Here is a 15,400-nt window from a genome sequence, read left to right as displayed (position 1 = left end):
TCCTCATCTGAGTCTTTCTGGGAGTACTGTAGGACTCCAGGATCAGGGGCTTTGGCATATTATCTTGGACCTGTGTCCCCAATTTGCAAATTGAGGACACAGCAAAGTGCCATCCCTTTTTAAAACACTAAATCACAATCAAACCATCATTCACAGGTCAATTTCAGTGTAGATCAATTGGTTAAGAATGGTGAGATCAGCATCTGAACAAATGGTAACAGAACCCACTATGAATCTGTGGAGAACCGTCCGTGGAGAAGCGACTTGTGGAACAGAATCTGATTCAGTCCAAACTGATGCTATTTTCTTTAGCTGCATCTCCCCTGGAGTGAAAACAACTTAGTTTTTTTTTAACTTTGCTGTTTTAAAACTGCAATTTAAATCTGTATTAACCTGGTGTTGAAAAGAGTATAACGTAGGTGCCAAGCAAACTGCTCTAGGGAGCTTATTCCACAGCCAGGGTGCCACAGCAGAGAAGGCCCTCCTTCTGGTAGCCACCTGCCTCACTTCCTTTGGCAGTGGCTCATGGAGAAGGACCCCTTAGGGTCCAGGCAGATACATATGGGAGGAGGCGTTGCCAGCTATCAGAATTCCCTGATGATGTGTTTGCCGGCTTTTTCACATCTCATTCAAATGTCAGAAATTACACTCTCAGTGGTGCAACCTTCAAAAGGGGTACCGTTTTAGTTAAGCCCTGTTTTAAAACCGAGCCTGTGCATTTCGATATGGTGAAATACTTTACATTTTCTGGTTTTAATTTTTGTGAACCGCCCAGAGAGTTTCGGCTGTTGGGCAGTATAGACAGGCATATTCTGACCCTGATGGAGGTTGTTAGATATTTGTTTTCTGCCTGTGTTTTTCAGACTGTTTACAAGCAACCCTGGGCTTCACTGGAAGCTTATCAGGACTCTCTTAACGAGAAGATCGATAATGGCACACAAGCGTCTCTGTAAATAAAAAAGAGGCTAGGTGCATTCTAGGGCACACTCTTCTTCGTGGTCTCTGTGCCTCACACATATGGGCTCTGCGCCGGCGTGGAGCTTGTTTCGGAAACTTCCATAGCTGAGGCAAACGGTTTTGGCGGGAACCCCTCCCCCACCATCAACTGACTCTGGGCCCTTCTCCTCAGTCCTCTTTCGACCACCTTGTCCACACAGAGAGACAACAGGCCTTACAGGCACGGCTTACACATCACTGGCGAAGGTTCCCCTATACGCTAAGCCAGTCTTCCCCAACCTGGCACCTTTCAGGCGTGTTGAACTACAAGCCTCATCACTCGCAGCCAGCATCAGTTGACTGTGCTGGCTGGGGATGATGGGAGTTGTACTCCAAGTTGGGGAAAGCTGCTAAGTTGCGCCCAGTGGAGGCTGGTGGCTCCTATGTCAGTGGGGCAGTGAACCTATCCTGGATTCCAGTCAGAACTCTGAAGGAGCTATCGAAGATGCTGAGCCAGTTTTGGGGGATGGGATGCAGCACTTTGCACAGCTTCTTTCGAGTTCTAACCAGTCCTGACTGAAACCCAGAGTGGATTCACAGCCCAACTGACATAGGAGCCACCAGCCTCCACTGGTTACACCTATGTAGAACTTTATAGAACCGTAAACTGCAGCCGCCTAATGGTGGAGACTGGTATTGGAATGGTATTGTTAAAAGTTGGGCTGTGCAACCAGCCACCCCCAATCCACCTCAGAGGCCGAGCCGGAGCCCCCAAAGCAGCCCCGATCTGCCTCAGGGTTGCCTTGGAGGTTCACGACCCACCTTGGCGCTGAAGCCAAGGCGAAATTCAGGCCCTCCGTAGCAACCCAGAGTTTTCTGGGTGCCGGCTGCACAGCTGGCACCCAGACAAGTCTCCCCATTTACTTGGTGCCTCTGCTGCCGGTGGAGACACCAGGTAAGCCCCCCCTACTTCCGGGCTTCAGCGTCGTCGGCAGTGGAAGCTTCCAGACGCAAGCCGGCAGCGGACCAAGGTAACGGGGGAGGGGGTCTTACCTGGGTCCGCTGCCGCTGGCTTGCATCCAGCAGCATCGGCATCTGGACGTAAGGGGGAGGGGGCTTACCTGTTGCCTCCGCTGCCGCCATCTTTCTTCTGGCAGCTTCCGGTGCCACCAGCGAAAATGAAAGGGAATAGGCCGCACAATATCTTAAAATCGCATGGTGTACTCTCTTTCATTTCCTGCGGCGGCACCGGAAGCCGCCAGAAGAAAGATGGTGGCGGAGGCAGCAGGTAAGGAGACTGGGGTGGGGTGGGACGGCTCAGGAGCGCCAAGGCCGCCCAAAGCTTCGGAGCCAATTGGCTTCGGCTTCGGGCCGCCTCGGCCTTCGCCCGAACTGCCTCGGATCTGGTTCGGAAGGGTCCAAACCACCCTGATCCACTTTGGATTCGGGGTTCGGATCCGAGGTGGTGCACAGCCCTAGTTAAAAGAAAAGAAAAAGGCAAATATACATCACTGCGAAGGTGAAGTTTCATTATACGTTCAGTTGTAAAAGTTTCACTTTGTAAAGGGAAAAAAAGGGTGCTTGGGGTACTGACTGTTCTTTCCTAGACACCCATAGAATGAGTCTGGGTCACCCTGACTTAGGATGCAATCCAATGCATGTTTAGACAGGAAAAAGTCCTACAATTCCCAGCAGGGCTGGCTGGGGAAAACTGGGAGTTTTAGGACTTTTTTTTTTCTTATAGTGATAAGGGAAGCAGAGGGGTGTAGATCTTGGCAGAGCAGGAAGCTTTCAGTGGTTAAGGATTTCCTCTTCCCTTTTCATGGAGCTGATAAAGGAAGGGCTGACCTTGTTATTAGTTCTCCTATTCCAAGATCTGTAAGAGCTGAGCTGCTGCTGGCCTAAATGCTTGAAATATGACTCCTCAGAATTGCAGCTGGGTTGCAAGTTACTTGGCCTGAAATGCAAATCAGAGTTCTTTCAGACAGGAACATAGAAGCGTCTTGATTCAATGCTTCATTTCCTTATTCTCTCTGTATGGGAGGAAACGTCGGCCATTTGCCAGTTCAAAATGCCAGAAAGAGAAAGGTGTACGTATGAAATGTGACGATACCGTGCAGAAAAAAAAGAAAAAGGGGAGGGCGGGGAGAATGAGTTTCTCATGAGTATTCAATCAGAAAAGGGGAAGGATCCGTGAACAGAATCCGCCCTCTGTAATTTTTGCAATACAAGCGAAATTCCTCTGGGTGACTGGAAGGGCAGGCGCACCTCTGACCCGAAAGGCACTGTTGACACAGCGGTTCTTGCTATCTTGTAACAAGTCTTTGAACCAGTTCAACAAAGGGGCCGGTGAAGATGGACGGGAGATTCACAGTGGACCTGTTGCACCGCTTCCTTTGCCAAAGGGAGGGATGGCACTCGAGGAGCGATGGGCGATAACCTACTGTACATGGGAACTTAGAGAGCTGGGTGGAGAAGGACCTGTGTATTGCAAGGGTCCCCGGAGAAAGAACTTTGTGAAGTGCCACAGACATGGATGGTGTGATACAAATCAGTAATACTCCTGGCACCACACATGTTGTGCCCCCTCTTAGATCTGCTTCTCGCTCCTACCCTCACCCCACTTCCAGTGATGCCAGTCATGGAGAATGGCGTTTTTATCTAACCCTGCTCTCTCACCACCACCTGCCCCGCCTTCCATCTACAGAAGTCCCTCTTCGATTCCATCTCTTGATCATGCTGAACACAGAGGGCTACTGTTACAAGTGGTGGGGGCTGGGGGCTTCAATGTCAGTGAGGCAGTGAATCTCCTCCGGGCTTCCAGTTCAGAACCAGTCAGAACTCTAAAGGAGAAATCCAAGGTGCTTCCTTGGATAGGTCCTTTAGAGTTCTGACCGAAGCCTGGAGCGAATTCACCACCCGCTGTCATCAGAGCCACCAGCGTTAACTGGCTACACGCTTGCTGTCTGGTTACTGTGGGCTTTTCTATATGAGTGGTTTATTGCGCACTCGTGATCAGTCACTCATGGAATTTAGTAGGTCTTGCACAACATCGTCAACCTCCAGGACATCTCCCGCACTTTCCTCCCTTTTATCCCGCTTTCAAAAAATTGGAGATAATGCAAAAAGGGATGTTGTTCCAATCTATTGACTATGTGAAATGCTGGCTTGGCACTATAATGAACTATAAAAACTTTGCCATCTAGTGGCTGTAAATTAAAACAGAAACATAGAACTTGCCAAGGAAGGACTCTCCTTGATTCAAACCACATCTCCGCCAAATAAAGAAGGCCATCGTAATCCGACAAAGAAACCAAAAGCAGAAACCCCTGGTAAGGATATGAGGGTTGTTGTTGTTTTGCTTAATGTAGAGAATCTCTGTGAATTGGTCTGGTGTTGCTGTTTTTAAATTTGGAGATAGAGGAATAGGTCTGATATGGTGCAGCAAAAGAACCGCTGCCTTGTAGTAGCTCCTGCCCTACCTATGGTGGGATCTGGCTCAGGTTAAACTAAGGAGCCATGCAAAAGCAAGTCAGTCAGCAGGCAATGGTCAGAAGCACACTTTTATCAGGCAAGAAGAAACAATCCAAAAGAGATAGGCCTAAAGAGCAGCCAAGATTAAAACACAGATCAACAGCCAGACACCACACATAACCCAAGAAACAAAGTCAAGCAGGAGTCCAAGATCACTAGCATGGAGGTTCCATCTCAAGGCAGGTCAAGAAAACAAAATACAATGCAATAGCTACTGGTCAAAATAATATTTCCAGCATTGGCTAGGTAGACCCTGAAGGCTTTTAACACTAAAGCCTGCTGAGCCCCACCCAGGACTCAGCTGCAGTACATTACAGCACTCTGGTCAGAGCCCTACTCATGAGGAGTCACTTTCTCCTGAGGAGTCCATCCTTGTTAGCGAGCACTTAACCTCATGGGAGCCCCACCGGCTCTTAATTGAGGCACGGATATTCTTGGGGGCTGGGGAGCTGCTCAGCACCTGCCTCAGAGGCAGAGCCCCATCCCCTTGATAGGGACGGACCCTCAGCCATGTCCTCCAGAGGCTCAGGCTGCTGCTGGTCTGGTGGCAGTGACTGCTCTTGGGTGCCCACCCACCCCCATTTCCTGGAGTTCTAGGCCTTCCTCTTAGGAGGATTCCTCCAGTGGGGGCCAAGCGGTTCCCCTGCTGCTTGCCTCCATGTATACTCTACTTGTATATATTTATAAACACATCAAATTGTACATAAGGGTTCAGAGTTCTTTCACCAAACCCTGGGTCCTGCTGTCCCTGGAAGCCCTCAGGGAAATGGGGAGGGCCGAACATCATCATATTGTAATGATTGCCATAAATCTAGGGTTGAGCACCACATGGCTCACAGGGCACATACTGTATAGTATGTAGGGTGGCCATATGAAAAGGAGGGCAGGGTTCCTGTATTAGGAGTGAGCAATGAAGTGGCCAAGTTTGCTGACGACACCACATTATTTCAGGTTGTTAAAACACAAAGGGATTGTGAAGAGCTCCAAGGGGATCTCTCCAAGCTGGGAGGGTGGGCATCCAAATGGCAGATGCGGTTCAATGTAAGCAAGTGTAAGGTGATGCACGTTGGGGCAAAAAAAGCCATCTTCAAGTATACCCTAATGGGATCTGAGCTGGCTCCTATCATCCCCAATGAGCACGGCCAATGGCACGTTGACTGGGTGATGAGAGTTGTAGTCCTACACAATTGGATGACGCTGGGTTCAGGAAGGCTGCTCTAGACCAGAGATGGGGAACCCTTTTTTCTATCGAAGGCCATTTTCCCTCAGGGGCCGCATGAGGCCGGTGGGCGGAGTTGAAGCCAGTGGGTGGGTGGAGATAGAGCCCAAAGTGGGCGGGGCTACCCTTCTCTCTCTCTCTCCCTTTCTGCCACCGCCTTTTCTTTCTATCTCTGCTACCCCCTTATCTATCACCTATCTGTCTATCTCCTCCACTTCCACCCTGCCCAACAGACTATTGGGAAAGGGGCCAATTACTCACACCAGAGCTCTGAACCGATACCTGCAGAGGGCATTTGAAATCAGGCTGAGGGCTTCACGGGACTCGGTCAAAGGTTACTTGTGGCCTAGAGCTCACTCTTGCTCTAAAGGCACTCCAAGCCATTTACAACTGTGGAAGCTGCACAGAGTGTAGCTTTCAAACAAGGATTCTCACATTTAATTCAGGCTTACTGGTTTTAATTCCGTGCGCCTTTCGCCTTGGGTTGAGGAATGTATGCCACTTTTCTTTCCTTTGAACTCAAGTAAGTATGAAAATGGAAAGACAGTTCCCTAATGGCATGCCGACCCTATCGCCTACAGGGCCGTGCAACTCTTTCGGAAGGGTTTTGCCTTCACCCCCTCCGAGAGCAGCGCAACGAGAATTGCAGAAGTGCCGTGGCCACAGGCTGAGGTGTGGAGCCCGACGTCTTAAAAAAAAAAAAAAAGGAAAAAGCAGAAAAAGCCACTGGACCAGAAAAACGAGCTCTTGTCATGAGGAATGCCAGCAGGAAGTTCCTTATCAGGAAATGCGCTTGGCCGTGCTTCAGAACACCGGAGGGTTCGGAGACGGCTGCGTCATGCGGCTCTGTACGCCTGTGGTGCTCGTGCAGGGAAGAGGCTGTGGGCACTGGCATCCGTACCCATAGGTGTTTGTTCTGCTCCATGTGCTCCAGTGGGGATGGAAACACCACATTAACTCTACAGCCTGGGCAAAGGGAGTAGCCCGAGATCACCCGTGCAGGAAATTGGAGCCTTTCCCAAAGGAATTTAACCAGGAATAGGGGAAGCGAGCCTTGTTTCCCGACTCATCTTGCTGCACTATTAATGAAGGTCTTTTTCATTTACTGGGTCTTGTGTTCCCTAGTGGGTAAGTCACTAAACTTTGCTTCCTCTTTCTTTCTTTCTTTCTTTCTTTCTTTCTTTCTTTCTTTCTTTCTTTCTTTCTTTCTTTCTTTCTTTCTTTCTTTCTGGTACCTATCAATGAACTCTGGCTCTTTTAGCTACGGCAAGAGGTCATCAGGCAGGCGAGCCTGGTCTCCATGTAGGTTCTCCTTTGCATACTGCATGTGTCTTGAGCTTGTGCATCGTGGCATTGCCACAGCTCCGCCAAGCAGGTAGTGTCCTGTGAATGACTGAGATCAGCGTCTTAAGGAATTGCCCGTGTCGCTCCCGCCCCCTTGAGACAGGACTCGGAGAGGAATCGGTAGAGAGGGTGCCCAGTCCGTCTGAAGAACAATGCGATCGTGGGAAATGGGAAATGAATCAAGTCTTTCCCCGGGCTTTCCGCACAATATGAGTTGGTGTGGGCTGAGAGTGAGGAAGCCACAACTTTGAATAGGAAAGCCCCTAGCGGGATTCTCACCTCAGCCACCTGTTTCTCAGGGTGGCCTTGGGAGTCAAGATGTTGGCTCAACCTTCAATCCACAGGAGGGGGATAATACATGGGGTTTCTGTTCTTTGCTTGTTGCAAGGATTACTAAAAGAATGACAATGAAATGCCTTAAATGCATGGCCACTGAAGTCTAACGCCTCTGGAGGGCACTGGGCTGGGGGGAAAGCTGCTTTATTTTTGATTTATTGATTAGCTTTTTTTAATATACCACTTCTCATTCGCAAAACAAAATTAAAACAAACAAACAAAAGACCCATTAGAGAGCCATCCTATGCCCCCCTAGACACAGTTGGGGGAGGGGCACCGAATCAGTTTGGATTCCTGATTCCGATGTTGGAGATGGCGCTCCAACCTGGGACCCAGGAGTCCAAGCCTCCCTGCTCCCTCCCTCACAGTTGGCGTAGAGAAAACGGTGCTGTCTGCCTCTCCGAGCTCGCAAATACGGCCTTGGAGAGGAGAGAAAGGGGGCGGTCCTGTAGGAAGAAGGTGTTTCAGGTGATCAGTCAGAATCAGACTCTGAAGTAGAGGAGTTGGCGCCAGAAACAGGCCAGCCTGTACCAGTGGGGGAGAAAGCTCTCACAGGCTCTTCACCAGCTGGGAGTGAACCCTCTCCAGAGCTTATCTCGACAATGGCAAATAATACAGTCAGTGGGAAGCGAACATTCTTCCGAGGGGGAGAGCACGGAGAGGTTAGCCAATCCTAGAGTCCATCGCAGGCTAAAATGGGTGGAGCTAAAAGAAAGCGAGAGAAAGCCGGCCCGGCTGGCATCCCATCAGAAGCCACCTCAGAACTAGTCTCTCTGAAGTTAACGCATCTTGGGAAAGGGCTTTCCGTTCTTCTTGAAAGGGCAATTGTCTCGCTTAGTTTGCACAGTTTTGCCTAGGGGAAAGTTCCTAGAGATTAGACTCTCTTCAGGTGGGAAGAGATGTTTATTGCTTAAACAAAGCTTTGTGGATTACTTCGTAGGCCAAGTCATTGTCTCCCAAGAAGGCCAGAGGTTTTGAGAAACACGACACCATCTAACAAAAATGCAGAGTGGGAGGAGTGTGGAAGCAGGTTCGAAGGCTGACTGTCATCCCAATAGGATTGTACCCTTAAAACTCTTGAATTTATGTTTTTGAAACATTTTTAAATGCATGCTAAAAATGTTGTTGTTGTTGTTATAATACATTCCCCGAAAGCATGACTTACTTCTGTGCCTTTAACAGGCACCAAATCTTCACAGATCATCGTGAGGCTCTTTTTTGTCATGTTGATTGCTGATATCAAAACAATAAGCTATTGCTAGGCACATGAGAACCTGCCAATGCCATATTATCCCTCAGCCACATCAACCTTAGTGCAACAACCTTCTAAACCAACCATCTCCAACAAATGTTGGCTTCCTAAGCTGACATGCAACAGCGGTAGCACAAAGTCTCATCCTATCCCATAAATGCACACATTTGCGATGCGTCTCTCAGGTAAAAATAGGGAATCCCTTGTGGCCTTTGTAATATATACCCCTAGTCTCACACCACGGTCACCTCCATTGCAGCTGTGTGTTATTCTTTCCCACCTGCTGCATGCCATATTCATTTCTGGTACAGTGGTTAGAGACTGGCTCAGTTCAGATAACACGTTAGTCAATGGTGGTTTTAAACTCCATGGTGAGTTGACTTTTCCCACTGGGTACAGAGTTCCCTGGCAAGAGTGGCAAAAAGAGGGAGTGCCACTCTAGGAGAGCTGCTAGGATTTTGTTGTTGTTGTTGTTGTTGAAGCAATGGCCGATGGGATACCATCGGGACGACCGGGAGAGGAGAGAGGGCAGAAGAATTGTCAATCAAACATCGTGATGGATTTTACTCAACTCCACGGTAGCCCACAGTCACACAACGGTGGAGTTAGAACATGTTGTGTGGGGAATAACCCCTAAAAACTCAACCATTGAGTGGAGTTTTCACACTGCATTGACTAAGGTGTCATCTGAACTGAGCCAGTGTCAGACCTGGAACTGGACAGATCCAACTTTCCCGCTCAGCTGTGAAGCTCACTGGATGAACTCGAGTCAATTGCTATCTCTCCGCCTAGTCTACCTCACAGGGTTGTTGTGTGCATAAAAATGCAGAGGGAGGGGTTGACCAAGTACCCCACCCTGACCTCCTTGGATGAAATGCAGCTTGCATGTATGTGCATGTATTACATATATGATGAAATTATTCTGCAATAGACTTTCCAGCATTTGGTTCTGAAGAAGCAGGATGTTTTAGGGCCAAACTAGTTGTGCGAGGCCATTGTGTGTATGTTAAATATGTTGAACATGTATTTGACCTGGGCAGTGGGCATCCAATCCATAACTGTAAGTGGATCTTCCTGCCCAGAATCACTTCTGGTATCAGAGCTGAAATGGGAGAAAACAGTTTGAAAGCAACAAAGGAGCAGACAGAGCAGGTTTCAGTGCTTGATTTAGGAACAAGTCAAGTAACCCACAGCTTAGGGACTCATATTATGAAGGGCCTCTAAATATGCTGGAGGTAATTAAGGTGTATTATAATTGAATTCGCTTTGGCTTAAATATTTTGGAAAGGCTGGTGTGAATTACAGCAGAATTGCCTTAAACAGAGAAAGTGTGGCAACAGAGCATTTAGTACTAGAAGCAATAAGAGCAGACTAGATCCAGTTTAAAAGAAGTTCAAATCAACTTCCTGTATTAGTGCTTTTATACCCATCTTTAGAGACGGCTATGTAACGCTGTTTAACTACAAGCACCCCCTAATGCTGGGTGGTACCCTTTTGTTACCCTTCCTATTATAACGTAATATACTTTTGCCGCTTTCTTTTTATAGTATGGGGCTTCTATATCTTATTATTTATTTATTTATTTATTGCATTTTTATACCGCCCAATAGCCGAAGCTCCCTGGGCGGTTCACAAAAATTAAAACCATTCAAAGTATAAAACAAACAGTGTAAAAACATGTTATAAAGTACAATATAAAAGCACAACCAGGATAAAATCAGCAGCAGTGCAGAAATACAAATTTAAAACAGCAAAGTTAAATAAGCAGCACTTTGAATTGCGCCGAGAAGCCTGTGAAGCTGTTGCAATTGAGGGCAGTCCTGATAATTGGCACCAGTCAAAAGCATGGTTTCCAAATTCTTTGTCAACTAAAGTTTTCAGACTCAAATAGCTCTGTGTAGAGTGCATAGCAGGAAACTAACCTTGATGCAGGAATATGTCACTATTGCCAGATAAGTCTTCTCTAGAAAGAAGGAAGTTTGCAGCCTCAAGCTGAGTAGCATATGACACCTCCCACGAACCCAGTCAAGGTGTACAGTAGTCAAGTCAAGTTACTTTGGAGCTTGGAGAAGATAATTCCACGAAGCGCCTCTCCCCCTTCCTGGCAATAAAATTGCAATGTTAATAAATTAAACAATTAACAGTTTGCTGTCCTTTTATGACACTCCCTGTTGGTTGCTTGTAGGCAGCTGTCTCACTCCACTTAGAAGTAGATCCAGCCTGGTTTTGCTGATGCTTTTTAATTAATACCTGGAGTGCAGTCGTGGTCTTGATATGGCTTAGGACCTCTGCTTGTCTTAATGCAGCCCTGACATGTTGGCGACTGAACAGGCAGGCACACAGGTGACCTGGCCACACCTGTCCGCACCATGGTCAGATGGACTGCATTTCTATATAAAATGCAATAATTGTGTCTAAAGTTACTTCTTCTATGTGCAAATTTATCTGCAAATCAGTATCCTATTTTGTCTTCTTTTTGGGGTGATGCACGTTGTCTTCTCCCCCCCCCCTTTTTTTTTTTTTGGCAATTCATAAGTGGCTAACCTACCGATGTCTCCTTGAAATGAAAAAATACAAAGTATGGAGCAATGTTAGCAGAAAATAGGGATTAGCCCAAATCAGAAGATACCTTAAACCATAGCTTTAACCATGGTGAATAAAGCAAAAGCCGCAGTTTAAGGTGTCTTCTGAACATGGCCATTGTCTCTAGCAAACAGGGCCAGTTAGCTGCACATGTACCATCGCCCTGGAATGCAATGGATTGGGGCAGGGATGTGGTTGTTAAATTGTTTCTATCCATTTCTAGCTACACCAGTGCACTCTACACTTTAAAAGTAATATATAAACCGGGAAGGAAGGAAGGAAGGAAGGAAGACAGGGCTCTTCCCTCAAGGATCTTGCAGGCTTAACTTATACATTTGCAACATGTTAAAGTTCAACGTAACTAAGGGAGGGAGGAGGCAGAGGGAAATGCCCGGGGGGTTACCGTCTTAGAAAGAAAGAACGGAAGTCTAGATGAATGCTCCAGTAAAGGCATTGTTATAATAGGGAAGTTCACAGACACTAAGGAAATGTAATAATAATAATAAAAAAGTTGAAAGCAAATGTGTACGGGCCAGACTAGAAAAGACACAGGAGTTCTGTGACTGGGACTTCCCATGTCTCTTTTTTTGTCAAGTAGCTGCTATGGAGGAGGGCCACATTTTGGAGCAACTGAGCTGGGAGAAATTACCCTGCTCCGAGGGCCCAGTGCAGGCGCTCCCTGCAGCTAAGACAGCATTCTTCAAAAAGAGGACAAAAGGGGACACAAATGTGCATATGCTAATTTCTAGCTAAAGATGCAGATTTAGAAGGCATGATTAGAATTTATGCTAAATAAAATTCATCTCACCATCGCGGGGAAGACTGGGACTGAGTTCGCACAACACGCTAACGCCCACACTCAGTGGCTGAATGTGGGTTGTTGTTGAACTGTGGGTTGTTCGTTAGCGTGTGGTCTGAACCCAAGACATTTTCTGCAGGGTGGCTTGTTAACCATGCAGTATGCCTTATTTTTCTCAAACAAGCCACCTTGAGGACCCATGGTTTGTTGTTGGGTTGTTCAAGGCGGTTAACAAGCCACACTGCGTGGTTAACAAGGCACTCTGGAAAATGTCCTGGTTTCCGACGACGTGATAACCCACTGTTCGATAACAACCCGCACTCAACCGCTGCGTGTGGGTTAGCGTGTTGTATGAATAGCTCCTGGGTGACCTGGGTGCCTCATGAGGACGGAATCCACAAAACAGCACATGCGTGGAAGTGGGAGTTGTGTCACTCACTGATAATGATATTACAGAGAATATCCAATTATTCATGACGTGCACGTGGCCACATTCTATATGGCTGTCGTGACAGCATACTTATAAATAACCAATGCATGCTTATTGAGTAAAATGGATTCTGGAAGTGTCTTTAGAATGAAGAGCAGATAAACTGGTTGAGTTTTTAAAACTATATGCTTAAATTTCCTGGCACAGGCTGCAGCTAATATCCAGATACTATTGCTCTAACATTATAATTTCATTCAGATTCTGAGGTGAGGGTGTGTTGTTGTTGTTGTTGTTTTGCTTTAGGGGAAGTTATGTCTCTACTAAGAGATAGCAACGTCAGTGTTTCATCTCAGTGCTAGCAAATTATAAGGATCTACCTCGGGTTGTAATAAACAACTTCTCTGAGCGTAGTGTACTATTTAAATGGAAACAAAACATTGAGCAAATTTAGCATTCTGCAACATTTCAGAATTTGAATCCAACTTTTCACATTTTGCTTTGGAAATTCCGTTTTAAAGATACTTTTAAAACATCGTTCTTCGCTCTTGATTAATATTACAGAATTTTAGGAAGTGCTCACCATGACCAAGAAAAAGAGGAGACAAGGCACCATGGGGCTTACCCAGGTAGACACACATCTGCCCTGGAAAGAGGGAAAGGCAAGCCCAGGGGGCATAGCTGTATAAGCCAACATGTTGCCCTCCAGTTGTTTTGGACTTCAACTCCCAACAATCCCTGCCAGCATGGCCAATAGTCAGGAATGCTGGGAGTTGTGGTCCTAAACGTTTGGAAGGCACCAGGTTGGGGAAGGCTGATATAAGCCCTTAAACTGATGCACTCTTTGTTAATGAATACCTAAACTCTTTGTTAATGAATACCTAAACATTTTATACATATGTATAAAATGCCATAATAAAACCACCACCACAGTCCAGTGCTCTGACTACATTAGCCTGCAGTGTTAATTGGGGGATTTCAAAGGAACTCTGAAGGTCTGGCCTGTGAGGTCAGGAGAACATTGTGGGCATGGCGTTTAATTCACCTCTGAGGACCCTTTGGGAAATACAGTAGCTGGGGGAAGGTCCACATGTTACCTCAGCAGCACAGGAGCTGTAGCAATTCCACCCGCTCCTTCCGCTGCCATGAAGTAAAAGTGTTGCAAAAGCCCCAGGCAGAGTGTTGTTGCACTGAGGCAATGGAGGCTAGTGGCTCCGATGTCAGTGGGGCAGTGGGTCTGCTCTGGGTTTCAATCAGAACCAGTCTGAACTCTAAAAGAGCTACCCAAGGTGAATTCCACACCACTCCACATCTTGGCTAGCTCCTTTAGAGTTCTGACTGAAACCCAGAGCGGATTCATTGTCCCGCTGACTTCAGAGCCACCGGCTTCCACTGCACTGAGGTAATGTTAGGCTGCAGGCTTAATGGTCGTAAGAAGGGTGGGGCTCTTTCGAGATCACGACTTCACTTCAAAATGTGGCAAGCCAGCAATGTTGCACTGAGATCCTCTCTCACTTAACCTGTGGAGTTGGGCTCTGGATGTTTGTCCCCAAAGTCTTTCCCTGTGCGTGCTACTGTCCCTGGACCATGCAAGGGGGTCCCACTCTGCACCTTCTCCCCACACTGGCAATAACCCAGTTTTTCAAGGGTTGACACCAGTGTGGAAAGCTGCCACCTCCGAGCCGGGCCTTCTTCTCCCCTTGCTGACACAGGAAGGATCATTCCCTTCGGTTGCCACATTTCTGAGGTAATGCAAGCACGCAGACAATGCCTGGGATTAGCAACGCTGGCTGCATTCCATTCTACATGTTGGGGAAAGCCCAGCCTTGCAAACTCAGTTCTGCAACTCTCAAAGTTGCAATAAGCATTTTATCCAACGCAGGCCTGGATTTGCTGGTCAGGAAATTGCCTTGGCAATTGCAGACGACTGGCAGGAACTGGGAGCTGGTTGGCAGGTTAAAGCAGAAGTGCTGCCGGATGTGAGGGGAACAATGGGCAATTCTGAGGGGATCCTGCCACGACACAGGCTCTGAACAGCAGGCCTGGCCACGGACATTCCCTGCTCAAGCTAAGCCCCACCACTTGAGGCGAGGGACAAGCACCGCCTTTCTCCCAACTATGTGGAGAAAGGGGTTAAATTGGAAGGATTTCAGTAATAAATCAAAGCACTGTGAATTATGTGCGCTGATGGTGATTTAATGTCAGAGTGGGTGTTAAATGTCTATAACTGCAGATGATAAATGCCAAAGAGGCACGTGGGATTTTTGTGGTAGTTAAAACAAACTGAATGAAAAATTATTTTAAGATTCACAAACTTTGTTTCAAAATAAAACTTTTCAAAACTGTTTTAAAACCTCTCATCTAATCCTTTCTCTCTTCACATACACACTTTCCTTTCTCTCGTACAATCATTCTTGAGCTTTCTTTATTATCAGGATTGTTTAATATACATCAACTGACTATGTGCACACCACACTCAAAAGACACCCCTCTCTACACTGATCCTCAAACTCTCCAGAACAATAGTACTCTGCACACAGAGAGAGCTAAAGCACTAAAGGCTAAAGACTCTAAGAGTACCTAAAAGTCCCCCTTAATCCCCTCAGTCATTCCCTTATATACCCTATTTCTTCGATTCTAAGACACACCTTTTCCCCCATATAAACATTTCTAAAAATGGGCTGCGTCTTAGAATCGTGGGTGTGTCTTAGGGTTGTTTTTCTGTTGGTGGTACTGAAATTAGTGTGCGTCTTACAATTGAAGAAATATGGTATCACTCCTCCCCACCTCCATAGACATTCTAACTCCCCCCACTCAGGTCAACATTCTAAGCACCACAGACTTACCAATGGCAGACATACATTTGGGAACTGACTTGTGGGGTGTAACGCCACAGATCCCCCTGGCCAGCTTTTCCCTGCTGCCCTGCCAGCCAGCCAGACTTGCTTTTTTCTTTTTCTTTTTTAACCC

At 47.0% G+C, this 15,400-nt stretch overlaps 1 protein-coding gene across 1 annotated transcript in view; it reads left to right on the top strand.

Moving 5' to 3' along the window:
• The first annotated feature begins 6,688 nt into the window (after positions 1-6,688).
• The window catches only part of IL22RA1 (interleukin 22 receptor subunit alpha 1), a 33,080-nt gene continuing 24,368 nt past the window's right edge, over positions 6,689-15,400 (top strand). The window contains exon 1 of the mRNA XM_063140042.1: positions 6,689-6,817. Within this exon, the coding sequence (XP_062996112.1) occupies positions 6,775-6,817 (43 nt within the window). The 5' untranslated portion in view covers positions 6,689-6,774. The remainder of the gene's footprint in view (positions 6,818-15,400) is intronic.

This window comes from Elgaria multicarinata, chromosome 13 (genome assembly GCF_023053635.1).
Source record: "Elgaria multicarinata webbii isolate HBS135686 ecotype San Diego chromosome 13, rElgMul1.1.pri, whole genome shotgun sequence".
Taxonomy (NCBI): Eukaryota; Metazoa; Chordata; class Lepidosauria; order Squamata; family Anguidae; genus Elgaria; species Elgaria multicarinata.
The sequence above is the reverse complement of the archived record's forward strand: the minus strand, read 5'-3'. Positions and strand labels throughout refer to the sequence as shown.